Genomic DNA, 15065 nt, shown 5'->3' with positions numbered 1-15065 from the left:
GAACTACTAAAGGCTGATAGATGCCAACTGCTTTCCAAACCAACAAAACGCTCTCCACTACTAGGTCTGAAATTAAATGCCGTAATGTTGTAAATAAAATAGCCTTCCACACATGCAAACCACTTTCTCCAATTTATTTCCCTATCTTCTTTTCAGAACTTACCCTTCACTTTCAGCGTGACTACTCTACTTGCTGTCCAACTTCCCCTCATTTTGTAACTCACTTCTCCAGAGAAGCCAGAGAGCCAGCTTAATCTTCACCTCAGCTAATTCACTGTGCTTTTGCCCATTTTGCTCTAGTCCTTGTCTGAAGTGCGTAGGAAGACAAACAGGATGTAGCACAACACATGACTCAATTTCAGTACAGCTCTGATAGTACTTCAGGGAAACATCCTGAAACAAAGAAACAAAACGAAAAACAGAAGGCAGAAAGGTACATTCTAATTCTCTCCTTCATCTTGAACATACTATCACCCTCTGAGAATCCTTTCTTGCAATTCCCCAGGACAGTTGTCACAGCCCCAAGCCTGTCTTGGATTTCAAGAAACATTTGGACAATGCTCTCATACCTAGGGTTAGAATGTGGAGTGGTCCTGTGTGGAACCAGGGTTAATATGATCCTTCTGTATCTCTTCCAACTCAGGATATTCTATTATTCCATGATTTTCAAAGGAGTGAAATATCACTAAAAAGTTGCTCTAGCATTAGAAGCAATTGCCCATCTGCTCTACTCCTATTTTATTATCATCATCATCTACTTTTTCAGAGTAAGACCACAAGAGTCACTAAATCAGGTGTATCTAAACTTTTTGCATGACATCAGAGCAGGCTGTTGTGGACTAACTAACTTGAGATTCCAGCTTCTTAAGCACTCAGCACCTGATTTGGCATGACACTTTCATGATCATCACTTAGATGCTTCTGTCAAGAATAACTACTGTTTGGCTTTGAAAAGCATAGCCTCCATTTTTTTTGTTTGTTTGTTTGTTTGTTTGTTTGTTTCATTCCTATTTAAAAACAAAAACTACACAAAGCTGCTCATCTGCTCATTTACTGAGACGGAAACTGTGACAAAGATTTTGAAAATAATAGTGATTTTCAAATATGTCGTCTTGAAAATGGCTGAATAAACAGGTTGAGCTGAAGATTGAAAAAATTTGCAAGGCAATACCAAGGTGGAGCCAACCACCACAGAGGAGGCCTGAGAGGAGAGAAAAAGAAAAGAGGAAGGTGTTTCTTGAGTTGTAATACAAGCCCCACAATGTCAGAACTAAAAAAAAAAAAGGCATGAAACTTCCCATATCTATTTTACTTAGTTTTATAACTTCTAATATTAATCTAATATTAATGTACTCACTGTCATATTCCTTCCCTTCCTCCAACAGTATGACTGTGTTTCTCTGAAGAGAGATTATACTGATATAGGGAAATGGAGCGATGAGTCCTGTTCTAAATCCAGCGGATATATATGCCAGAAGAACAGTGGTGAGTTCTGTATCACCAATCCTGGAATTCATAATAATAAAATTAAAATCACTTTTCTTTTTTCACATAATTTAGATCACAGTTATCCTTTCACAGTTGGTCAGTTTTAGACAAAATATCGATAAAACTTAAGAGCCCATCTTGCATTACAGTGTTACTTGGAAATGTTTTGGAGAAAAAAATTTGCAAAAGCAAAATATTTTTATTTAAAATAGTTTAATTAAATAGCTAAAAATCTTAAGCATTTTATTTGCAGAAGTTCATAATAATCTAGAAATTATCGTAATTGGTAAGTAAATTTTACATTTATTCAAATAAACCTGACAGTCACAGTCATGAAGATACTAAACCACAAAGAGAATATTGAAGATGTACAGAGCATGTGTGCTACTTTTGACTCCCTGCTATGTAAAATTCAGTGAATGTACTGACTTGAAGTCCCTAGTGTCTGAAAATGTACTTATTTAATCTGGAAATTGCACTGCTATTTTGAAGTTATCTGTTACTTATAAGTAATGAATGAGAAGATATTCCATTCAAATTAGCAATTTTCTAGTATGTTTGTAAATAATAGTGATGTTATTCAGTTGCTCAAGCCAAACGCGTCCCCAGATTTAGGTGTTCTTCTGTTTGGCATTTTTATTTTTATTCCTGCAGACCCTAAACTCTATAAGTCATCGGCAACAGCGTTGGACTTTGCTTTTGACCATTCTGATGGCATTAGCTACTCTGTCATCCATTCCAAAATGAATTGGGAAGAAGCACAACAATCCTGCAATAGCAATGCCTCCGAACTTGCTAGCATTTTAGACCCATATAGCCAGTCACTACTGTTCTTAATTGCACAGGAATATGGACAGCCTATGTGGATTGGTCTTAACAGCTACATGGTAAGAACACATGCATTACAGACAGCTAAGCTGACAGGCACAGATCTTAATGAATGCTCTCATCTTGAAATCTATAGCAATTTCTGACAGTGTATTGCTTAAAGCAGCACGTTATGTCAGTGCATTATCAATCTATTATGTCGTTCATCAAAAAAGACTCATACAGAGGAGATTCTAATGAACTAAGAACTCTAAGATGCTTTAGCACAAGGAAATACTCCTGCAAGCTAGTACTTAACAACATCGTGTATGATTTGGAGTCATTAAAGGGTCTCAGTGATAAACTGTAAAATCTCCCCCACTATAAACTTATTTTAATCCAATGGGTATACCAGAAATGATATGCAAGGGTACACCCTGCCCTCCTCTCATGTTTTTATCTACCTCAGACATTTGTGACATGGTATCTCTAGCTGTATATCAGAGATCTATGAATGATTAGGGTCTATGAATGATTTTTTATGTATGTGTTTATGTTCACAAATAATTATCTTAGAGAATAACTATTTATGGTTAGCAGTAGAAAAATACCATCCTGAAAAGAGCGAAGGGCAAAAATAGTATAAAGGAATCTGTAGTCTATATAATATGGTAATTGTACATACTGAGCAATGAAAGTATTCTTCCTGGTGTAATTTCTCCCATTAAAAATTTAGAATATTATGAGAAAAAGAATAATTCTGTCTTTGAGATGTATGTGCCAATTGTATGACGTAGGAGGGTGAACATTTGGATGGTAGGTGTGTTTTGACATGCTACACTCTTCCCCATGAATCACAGTCACGATATCCACAACCAAAGTGATAGCAATCAGCATTGCTTATTAAGAACACATCCACCCACAACATGCAGACTTTTTGGGTGGGAATAACAACAGTATGTCTTACCTGGGTGGGGATACTAACATTATGTCTTACCTGATTCTCAGTTTTTCTGCCTTCACTCATGGTTTTTTTAATTTTTTTTAATTTTTTTAAATTCCATATCCCCAAACTCAAAAAATATTCTGAATTAACATTAGATACTTTTTGGATGGCTGAAAGAAAATTACCCTGCAATCATATCTGTGTGTAACAAACACTGCACATCTTGTTGCAATTAGCAAGCACAAAAAAGTGGCAATTGTAAGCAAATGAATCCATATTGGTTACATGAGAGTCCTCTAAGGACCCTGTGTAGTAGGTTTATGACCCTGAGCATCCTTGAAATTACTGCATGAATTTTGCTTCCAGACTGAGGGCAAGTATCGTTGGATTGACAGATGGAGATTAGTTTACAGCAAGTGGTCCAGTGGGGAACCAAAACAGACATTAGCATGTGTCTACCTAGATACTGATGGAACCTGGAAGACAGCTTCATGCAAGGAAAAACTCTTTTCCATCTGTAAGAAGACAGATGGTAAGCGATTTAATATCTTTTAGCTAGAGGGTGTGAGGATCTACCAACTGTGCTAATATAATAAACCACCTTGTTTTATGCACTAGCATATCAGAATACATAAGCAGCTATAACTAACACATTGTAGTAGAAATGCTAATTCACGTCCTGAACCAGTGTTTGAGCACCTGTTGGGAAGGCAGGGCCAACCCAGGGGAGCTCAGGTGTATGCAGTGCACCTGAGTGACTGGAAGGGGTGCAGCCAGGATCCACCCCTTCCCAGACCTCGTGTAAGGGTTGGCAGTGGAGGTGAAGGCATCTCTTGCCAGGGATCCCTGCCTACCTGAAGCCTTCCAAAGGTAAGCAGCTCTTTTTCTTCATTTCTGCATCTGTGGATACTGTGTTTGGGCTCGTTTTCGTCTGTGGTAGTCCTGCTACAACATTTGTTTGCCACCCTGCTATTATTATCCTATTATAGCATTACACACATTAAGTGTTGTTGGGAATTTTTTCCAGAAGTAAATAAATTCAAAATAGTCATTAGCAGAGCCCTAATAAATCAAGAATTTCAGTACTTATTGATTTCTTAGTTATCCACTCAGAAAAGTCATTCATAAAGTTCTGTATGCAGTTTGGGGCACAGGAGATTGAAAAGACCCCTATTCAAATAGGTTTTTCAGATGACTAGAAAACAAGAATTAATAAAGAAATATTATAATTGAGGTTGTGCAAATGACTAAGAAATAAACGAAATGGATTCATTAATTAAAAAATGGTGGGAATAGTTAATCCAAACAGACGATCAAATTTAAATATTGAAAACTATCCCTAAAGAAATTGAATTGAATTTAATATCTGATATGAGTTGGAAAAGGAGTAACAGACAGAAATACAGGACGAAAAGCTTGATTTTAACAGATCTGAAGCCTTTAAAAAACACAGGATAAAAATACAGAAAACACAAATTAAAAACAGGTCACAAAATTTCTATCACTGGAAATTGCTAAGAATAGCAACGACAAACATCTGCTCCAAATAATGTAATTATATATGAAATTCTTGTCACCCGTGAGCACAAGGACAAAGTACATAACCCATTGAAGAACCTTCTAATTTTATGATTCAGCTCAATATTCTTGTTTTCTTCAATATTACGGAAGATATTGAACTATTAGAAAATGTAAAATTGCATGCCAAATCGCATCCCAAGGTGCTGTAATTTGACAAAAAAAAAATCGTTGGAGTTTATATATAATATCCCTTTCCACTTCAATCTTATGGAAATCTAATTTGAGAGCTGAATGTTTCTTAACAAGGAGAGAAGTAGACTGAGGAAGACTCACAGGAAGAAAATGCAGTTTGGCAGAACATTTAATTTTCCTTCCATCTGCATTTATCTTCTCATCCAAAATCTTCCTAATGTAACAATCACTATGGAATTTATTTAGGATGCAGTTTAATAAAAAACTCCATGAGCTGTGTTAAGTTACAACCCTTTCATTTGCAACTACAGTTTCTGATACAAGGTTTTGATCCTGTCAATAACTGAGACTGAAGTCAGAAACCATTTTAAAAATAAGTTTTAACTAATGAAGCAGATATTTATGCCAGAAAACCAGTTGGATATTTTATTGACTTAGTCACAACAAAAATCTTAATTATACAGAAGTCATACTTCTTACAGAGTAGTGTATCTTCTTAATCACCTTGACAGATAAAAGAAGTAGAATAAGTTCTCAAACAAAGCCATATTCAAGCTCTTATTAGAACATGCTTCAGTTCTCTGATGACAAACCTAATATAGGTTTTTTTTTAGTCTTTTCTTACTTGTATAATGGGGTAAAAAAAAAAAAAAAAACTTTATAACTTCCAAAACCTGATCTCTTTCCAGTAACGGCCCCTACTGAGCCCCCTCAGCTTCCTGGAAAATGCCCTGAATCAAAAGGACACAAGTCTTGGATACCTTTCCATGGTCACTGCTACCACTTTGAGGCTGTCAGGAAAAAAAGATGGTCTCAAGCTCATGAGGAATGTGCCCGACTAGGTGAGTGCTGTGTTTTAGAAAGACTGAAGATGCAGTGAAATCTGTAAAATAATGGGCGATATTGATATGAATGCCTTTTATTACTTTAAAACTTCAAATGATGCTTTTAGATTGCTTTTCAAAGAAAACAAGGTACATGAGATTTCATAATAGAATTCTATCTTTGATTTCTCATTTACCAGGAGAAACATTTATATCTCAAAAAAAAAAAAAAAAAAAAAAAAAAGTTCCTACTAGTTTTATGGAAATCAGTAATTGGGAAGAAAGAAAAACTCTTTTAGTTCACAACATGAACTAGAACACAAACTTGTAGGAAAGGTTTTTTGTTCGTTTGTGTTGTTGTTGTTGTTAGTACCAAGGCACCGTTTAATAATTTTATTTGAATGTCTGGACAATAAGTGAGATTGAGGAGTCATCTGGCTTCCATGAACCAGTAAAACATGCTTAGTCACTCCCTCCTGCTCTGGAAGAATCGCTGCTGCCAGCTGTTATGTGGGAAAAAAGCTCTATGTGCATTAGGGTCAATGTTTTATTCCACGTTTCAGATTTCTCTTCACTTTCTTAACTGAGAATTGCTGAGAAACAGCTTACATTTCAGTGTAAGTAGGAATAGGAGACACCCTATACATCAACATCATATTTCTGAGTAGTACTCTTTTTAATTGCAAGTAACCTAGTAGCCAGAAGGAAGAATTGCATTTGAACATTTGTGTGTATTTTATGTTCTTACACTTTTGGAGCACATGCTACCCATAGTACCACGCTGCCCTGGCAAAGTCAAGTAGGTGATTTCCTGGTGACCACAACACAGATCTGAACACCTTCACAATTCAAGTACTGTTGAAAATGCTGCCCAGCCACGGGCAAGTGACAGAGCTGTAGTGACAGGATGTGTGGTGCCAAAAACATCTCATGTATCACTTTCAGCCTACCTGAAGTCTGAAGTGGGGTTGGATCTGTCTTCTTGTCTTCTCTAAACTTGTCTTCTCTAAATTGCAGAAGGCTAAACAAAAAATCCATGTCTTCTTACTGACTTGCAGCCACACAGCTCACTCATGCTCAACATACAATATAGGATTACAATAGCCATGACAAGACTTGTGAATGTTACTCAATTCAATAATATTTTTTAAGTGTTTTTTGGCTTAAGCTGTAAGAAAATGAGACATTTAAATGTATGCATTAATACTTTTCAGCTGCTGACTTGTTATCTGTAGGAGACTATACTGAAGCAAACTTTGTGGCAGAAACCATTAAGATACTTCATGGAAAATCTCCAAACTTTTGGATAGGGCTAAAGAGAGATGACAGAGGTAATATCTTCCTTTTTTTAAATCGTGTATTACCATATAATGCAACATTATTATACATTGTTAAGAAGAGAGCAAAAATCCATATTTGAAAACTATGCATAAAAATCAAATGTGTTTATTTCAATGCATGTTTACATATGCTTAGAACTGTAACAGAAACAATTATCCATGTTAAAATTTGCTGTTTTCCCTACCACAACCTGTTCTATAACATTGTTTTATACATATGTGCTTATTTTAAATATCAGAACAATGGGTATGGACAGACAAGTCAGAATTGGATTTTGTCAACTGGCAAATTGGAGAGCCTGCAAACAGAATGCATAAAGACTGTGGAGAAGTATGTGCATTGACTGGGTTCTGGAACACCAACGTCTGCTCTTTCAGAAAAGGATATATCTGTAAAAAAGCAAAAAGTAAGTAACAATTCTAATGTACTGAGGCTAATAATGTCTCATAATGTATTTAAATTACACATTGGAAAACATGTAAAAATATAAAATATTACAGGCTTACATGTAAAACCAGCAAACAACAATAGCAGCACTCTGTTGCCAAAATATTGAGGCCTCGGGGGCAACAGGATATCCCATGTGGATTCTGACTGCCTCCCCATAAGGCTGCAGCTCCAAGTCCTGTAAAACTGCCACCACCAGCTCCATGCAGCTCTCAAGAATACTTCAGATACCTATGTTTAACCAGAAGAACAAAGACTTCTCATTTCTTTTTAATAAAAAGATAGTTTTCCTTAGATCTTTCCATCAAATATTGCACAACCTAATTTCAAAAGCAGCAATTCTTGTTTCATTTCACTGGAATGTATTCTCAAAAAATCTTGTTCTGCTGAATGCAATGAAAACTCTGTCTGATGCTGGATTTGGTTGTTGCTTTCATCGCTGTCCTTTGAGCTGATGATTTGAGGACTATGCTAACACAGATTCCCATGGCACTCTATCTATAGCATGATAAAATCACATTCAATAAAATGCTGATCATCTCTTATACAAAAATGATCACCTGCAAGAAAATTCAAAGGTTTGATAGCCGAATGACACTAAATGAAAGTGGTAAATAACAAGACCATTTGGTTTTGCAGTCTTCATATTTCTGTTCACCTTTCACTTACCCAATGAGTTTAGGAAGTGCAATTACAATAGGGACCACATCCACAAGGAATGGCTGTCTCTAGCAGAAAGAGGCTAAGCTCACAGATCATTTTCAGCTCAGTATCCTCATTATATATTTCTAACTTACAAGACCTCCATTCATGAAATGTTTCTGCTTCAGAAAATACCGAAAAATGAATACAGATCTCGTGGGCAGTTTCTCAGAAATAAACACATTTGAAAATCCTTTGGGGAGTAACAGGGATCTGGCTATAATCTCATTTCTTGTTGGCTAAGATCAGATGCTCTTAGTAGAATGCTGTGATATTTCTTCTAGAGGTTGCATGTGCTTAGCTCTATCTCCCTGAGAGGGCAGGTGGGTTTGGGGCAAATTCTCATGAAGATCTGGCTTTTTAAATTGCTTCTCTTTTTTTTTTTTTTTTTTTTTTTTTTTAAACATTCAGAATAAATATTTTCTTTTCCTTCTGAAAGCTCCAGAAAAGACAGAGATGTCACCAGAAAATATGGGTAAGTAGACTTACCTTTCAGTGGGAGATATTCAAATACAACGTGAAAATAATAATAATTTCTAAATACTAATTTTGAGAGTATTTAGAAATAAAAACTCCATAAACTTAATCCATATCTAGGTGCAGGAAATACAGGTAGTTCTGAATTAAACTCTTATTTGGTCAAACTTGTCTAACTGTAATTCAGTTCTGTGAATGAAGAAACCCAATGTGTTGAATGGAAAATCTACACGTGTATTGCATTTTTCTTACTTCTTGTTAAAGAAATTTCATTTATGATTGGATTCTGAAATCTCTTAAGATCAAAAGCGTTGATTCTATTTCACTCAATTACAGGACAGAAAACGGAGACAGTACTTTCTACTGGCATCATATGGCTGTTTGTTTTATTAGCCCTTTTTATAGTTGGAGCTGTAAGTGTAGTTTACTTCTACTTGAGGAACAAAGGACAAAACCAAATAAGCATCTCAGCCAGAATGAGTGGATCAGAAGCAGCACTGGATATCCAAGAAGACGATGCACATACCAACAAGTAGTCTGATAAAATATCCTAAGTTCCAAAAAAAAAACACAAAACGAATCTATGCAACTGTTAGTCAAATCTCACGGCAGTTTTGTATTTTCCTACTCAAATAATAGTCTTATCCCTTCACAGATAAGAAGTTAATGGATTTATGTAAACATACACACATGTATAGATATGCTCTCCAAAATGTTTCAGTTTGTTTTTTAGTATGAAGAGTACACCTGTTTTTCACATAAATGAGTGTGGCTGAGAAGTGTCAGGGCAAACCTATGATGTTTACCACATGAAATTGTTTTTTTGAGTGCTTTTTTTTTTTTTTTTTTTTTGCATATGAAGGAAATAATTACTCCTATCTTTTCATATTTTTTTCCTGTTGTGCTGCTTCAGTGTTATTTAGCTTATGATGGGAAATGCTGCAGCTTCACAATTCATTATAGTATCTTTTCATTAATGTAAAGCCTACTACCATACTTGTCTCTGTGAGTTACATATCATCTCCTTGATATACGAATAAGTAAATACATAGATGAAAAATAATTGAAAAGATTCCTGATCGAAACTTTGGGAACAATTGCATCATTTTCTACAACCTTGCACTTTTGCATTAATTCTGTAAATGTCAGCATTTTCCCACAAGATTCAGATTAATACAACAAGAGATGATCTATCTGTCGGGTATTACTTCAGTAATTATGCTTTCAGAATGCAGTATTGATGCCTCTTTTAAAATCTAAGCAGGTGTAATAAATAGCTACATTATATTGCATAAGGTTATCTCCTAATTCATTAACTAACTTTCCAGTTTAGAGGAATAAAATCACTTCTATGCTTTTTGAAACAAAACTCTTCCATTCCCATTGTAATTTCATTTGTTAATGTACTCCATTAGATTCCCTTTCAGAGATTTTTCAGCTGTATGCAGTAGCAGTGTTTTCCTCCAGGCCGTCGATCATTCTGCATGTTTCTTGTCCCCACTGAGTTATGGAAACACCTTGCTCCAAGCTTCTGTAGGGCATCTGGCAAATAGAAGGACTCAGGAAAAGAAGCGTATGAAGAAGCTAGAGCAAAGGAGCTTCTGTATCTGTAAGGAGAAACAGATGCTCTCTCAGAACTGTCTGTAAGAACTGTAGTCAGGATTTCCTATGTTTAAGATGACTAACAAAAAAGTTTAAATTCTTATGTACAACTTATTCTGTTTAAATGTGGAATAAGTTTATGCCCCAGGATATACGTTTGTGTCACCTGAGCTTGAGAACACATTTGTATTATGCTTATAATTGCCTTTTTCTCTAGATAGCCAGTAAAAATAAAAATATTATTGTTAGCTACTTAGACAGGAAGTAGTAGCTCCTTGCTTCAGTTGTTTCATTGAGGCATCACATATTTGCTATCAGATGTTTTTGCCTGAGCTTTCACTTCTTCTCTTGCACTACTTTGATGGATGAACATACCTTATTCTACAGCTTTGGCTGAGTTTGTAGGGAAGGATCTCCAATCACATATACTGAAAGATGTATCTAGACTGTGAGACATTTCCCTTTATAGTATGTCTGCATGACTGTACTTAATGAAGAGATGGCGGTAAAAACATCCACCACCAAAAATTACAGATTATTTAGGGAGATAAAAATGCAGTAAATCAAAAGTAAATTCTATAATTAATGTCCTTTGAACACCTTGGAAAGCCCTGAGATAAAAACACATAAGAAAAAAATCCTAAATTGATATAGTAAATCCCATAATCCCATCACTCCTGTGATGAAAAAGCAGTCACAGTTATTCTCAAGAGGAAATAGGAAATAACTGAGAACACTGAATAAAAATGGAAGGAGAAAAACACCACCTGTTTCCCACTGGGATGACTAAATTGTTTCTGGATACCTGCTACAGAAATCTGGGAACAAACAGTTACACTTGTCTTTTTGTAAGTGGAAAGAGTGAAAGTGCTTTTCCTGTTCTATACTTAAAAGTAATTCAGGCTGCGGAGTCTTACAGTATATATGTCCATGTCAGACAGTCCCGTAAATTAAAATTATTTTTCCAAAAGAAATAATGCATTTTTAGGAAACAGCATAGAAATGACTTATTTTATTCTTTTAAAGTTATTTGTAAGTTTTATGGTCTTTACCTGTAAAAACTGAGCTCATAGCGTTCTGGTCACCAAAGGTGGTCTGGTCAGCACCACCTGTGTGCTCCTAGGAAGAATCATGGCTGGTATCACTTCTGTGCTGGAAGCAAGAAGAGCTCAATAATCAGACTGCTTTGCATGCCAAGCACCAGGGTTATCATTAGAAAATTGTTTGATGTAGTTTTTTATGTACAACTATTTTGTAGTTTAATTCAACATCACTTCAGAACAAGAAATGGATATAATCATGGGCTAGGTATAGAATATGTTGTTGATCCCCCTGCAAGAAACTGAGAAGCTGTGAAGGCTTGCTCCTGATTCAGAAAAGGGAAAGAGAGAAAGCATCCTGGTGTGAACAGCAGTGGGAATTGGTAAGGACAGAATGAGCTAGTGCAGCAGTTTCATGCCCACCCAAGGGACTGGAAAGAAGGCCACAGCCCTCACCAGAGCTGTTCATGTTAAGTAGTTACTGTCATCATTACTTACAGTTGGCAGCATGGAATGGCATTCCTACAGCAAGGACAGCCACTGGGGCAGGGATCTGTGTGTCAGGAATATCCCAACTATTCTACACCTCTTTTTTGAACTGTTTATTGTTTGAACTGACACATTACTGAACCCTCATCCACAGTTCCAACACAAAAGAATATTGCACAAGAGGGTTGCTTTTGGTTAAACTACGTAGGACAGTCACTCCTTCCAGTGCATTATCTCACTGTCCAAGACAGATGTCTGCCTGTTTCTCTTCAAAAAGACCTGTATATGTTAATCTCCTCTCAGTTCAGTGCCTGGGGTAGGAAAAAATACTGCTTATTATGAATATCTCAGTTAAAATTAGCTTCATCGTGGGGAAGAGAAGACACACTGCCCCTGCTGTTAAACATCAGCATTTATACTGGAGTGTGGGTGCATAACTGCTCACCTTGCTTTTACAAATAATTCTTGATTTTCCTTACCAGCTTTTGAAGGATACATTACCTCCTCTAGAAGTACACTGTAATCAATTTGTGACAGGAAAATATCACTCAGCAATGGAAATAAAGAACCTTTAATCTTCTTGTAGCCAAAGGAAAAGTTTTATTTTGTAACTGTGGCTGCAGAAAAACTGAAATAATATGGTATTCAAAATATCAGAGTAAAAATAGGAAGAAGTATGGAATTACAATTCAATTGTTGTCTCAGAACTACCTTGGCAGTTTTCTGATAATTAATCTTATCAGTTTTCCGTGCTAGTTTGGCTTCACTTTCTTACATCCAAGACTAGTGCTAGTTATTACTACTGCTAGATGCTGATAGATTAAACTGTTGATAGAATGGTAAATTTTAGTACATAAAATTGGAGTAGCATTGCAGGACATGGTTGGTTTTATATCTAAAATATATATGTGTTATATATATATATATATATATAAAATGTGAAGGAAGGAGCTGTGCCAAACAGTGAACACTGATGAAAGAAAGCTATGATATGATATTGTAAATACGGGAGAAGGAATGGTGACCCAGAAACAGCAGCATGTAGTCTGAGACTTATAGGAAATTACACCGCTTGTAAGTTCTGAAGTTAGAATCAAAAGAACACACAACTGCTGTAATGATGTCAGGAAAACGAATCATGGGCAACTCTGACCCCAGTATGCTTATGCTTGTGGAATAAACAGGAAATGCAGAAACACTTTTTTTTCTCACTGTACAACAGCTAAAAATATTTAGGATTCTTAAGAACTGATATCCCTTCACAAACAATTGTTGTTACAAATTTTAAATAAGACATTTTAACAGCTTCCCCTTGTTCTCTACTTCTTCACTTAGAACAAATTTTTATAGGGAGGAAAAAAAATTGTGATTCAAGACTTTTTATATGGTATTAAAGATGATCATAATGTTCCTTTCTGGAAAACAGGAAGTTGTCTGAGACACGCTGCAGCTGCTGAATTCCTGACTGCTTTAGCATAAGACAAAAACATGCCCAGAAAAGAATACAGAAGATGGAGCATACAAATATTACTGCATGTAATCACTGCAGCTACTCCAGGAACTGACAAATCTGTTATACCATCCAGCAGCTTAAATCTTTGTTTCTGCTTTCCTTACAACTATGCTGTAGAGATGTTGTCTTGATTCACTCAAGCAGATTCCTTTTACAAGTGAATCATTTCAACATTAGGAAAGAGAAGAAATACTACAGGGAGAAAAAAAGAAACACGAGGTAGAAGATGGTAAGAAGAGATCATAAAATGAGTGATCAAACAATTCATCTTGTTATTTATTTGTTTATTTTTCAATTATGCATGCAGTAATTTTAATTAATTTTTATTCTGCTACCTGTTCGTTTACAATTATTGTCAGGAAGTATACCAGTGGAACTATTATCTTTGCTGATCTGTATAAACTGTTGTATGTAACAGGCTGAATCAATGAAATCAATTTGTAACACGCAAGTTCATTTATTACAACTCTTAAAATAATTAAATCATTACCTTTTGCACATTTCAAACAGTCCTTAATGTGTCCTAAAGTCCTTTACCTTAATGCCAGGTTAGAAGATTGCTATCTTTGGTGAACAAGTAGATAAACTCTTGTAAGAAATTTCCAATGTTCACTTCAGCTAAATCTGGACAGAAATTAATTTATGTAGCCTCATTTGTCTGTACAGTATCATAGCTTTAGCTATAGATAAATCACAAAAAATGGCCATCAGGGACTTTATCTTCAGCACATAGAAAGCACCCCAATTTGTTTTTGCCTTGAAGACTGCCACTGGCTGCCCATAGAGGCTGTGAAGCCTCCAGGCTGGGAGATACTCAAAGCTCAGCTGGATGCAGTCTACAGGTGTTAGGAGGAAATTCTTCATACAGAAGAGGTCGTTGAGGCATAGGCACTGCTGCTCAGAGCTCTGGGTGCCTCATTTCGGGAGGCACTCACGGCGAGTTTCGACGTGGCGCTGAGCAGCCTGAGCTGCTGGGGGGCAGCCCTGCCCACGGCACGGGGTGGGAACTGGGTGGGCTTTAAGGTAATTACAACCCACGCCATTTGGTGATACAATTCCACGATATGAGAAGCCTGCTTGGCACCAGGAGTGGGCAGGTGGCGGCCATGCTCGCAGAGTAAGACGCAGAATGCCCGAGGAAGGGCAGGACCCGGCGAGCGGCCGGACTCATGGCAGGGCCGCGCCACCCGCTTCCCGCCCGAGATGGCGGCCGGCGCCGAGCGCCATGTTCCGTGGCAGCCGGCGGCGACACCTAGCGAGCGAGCGACAGGCTGCGGCCGGGGAACGAGCCCAACTTCGGCTCTCAACTTTGTTTTCGCTGCAGTAAACGCTGACAGAAGCGTCGGGGACATCTGTGGTGTGACAGCAAACTTCCTTCTCTGCCGGGGACTGAACTGAGGTGTCCAGGATTCGCTGCCCAGTCAGGTTGCGCTGCGAAGGGCTGCGGCTTGGCAGGCGCGTGGTGCGGTCAGCACGGGCTGCGTTGGGCCTTGAGCATCACTGTGAGGCAGAGCCTCAAGGCACATAAATGAACTGGAGGGAGACAAGATGAAAGGAGAACTGATTCCAATTTCATATTTAATTTTTTAGCTGGTGAATGAGATAATGTGCTGATCATCTTTCCAGCTGGAATGCTCTTTTACTGGTTTAATGAGGGTCATAGGATTTTTTTTTTT

General features: G+C 37.0%; 1 protein-coding gene across 2 annotated transcripts in view; it reads left to right on the top strand.

The window, feature by feature from the left end:
• Nucleotides 1-13901, top strand: part of LOC428421 (macrophage mannose receptor 1-like) — a 37818-nt gene extending 23917 nt beyond the window's left edge. Inside the window, exons 23-30 of one of the 2 annotated variants that reach the window (XM_040686159.2) lie at nt 1386-1485; nt 2143-2375; nt 3608-3773; nt 5644-5796; nt 6993-7109; nt 7358-7525; nt 8708-8743; nt 13303-13901. In XM_040686159.2, coding sequence (XP_040542093.1) covers nt 1386-1485; nt 2143-2375; nt 3608-3773; nt 5644-5796; nt 6993-7109; nt 7358-7525; nt 8708-8743; nt 13303-13355 — 1026 coding nt within the window. In that variant the 3' untranslated portion in view covers nt 13356-13901. Of the gene's footprint in view, nt 1-1385; nt 1486-2142; nt 2376-3607; nt 3774-5643; nt 5797-6992; nt 7110-7357; nt 7526-8707; nt 8744-9081 lie in introns of both variants that reach the window. The other variant, NM_001319010.2, reaches the window with a different exon arrangement.
• Nucleotides 13902-15065: the final 1164 nt, after the last annotated feature.

This window comes from Gallus gallus, chromosome 2 (assembly GCF_016699485.2).
Source record: "Gallus gallus isolate bGalGal1 chromosome 2, bGalGal1.mat.broiler.GRCg7b, whole genome shotgun sequence".
NCBI classification, from domain to species: Eukaryota; Metazoa; Chordata; class Aves; order Galliformes; family Phasianidae; genus Gallus; species Gallus gallus.
The sequence above is the reverse complement of the archived record's forward strand: the minus strand, read 5'-3'. Positions and strand labels throughout refer to the sequence as shown.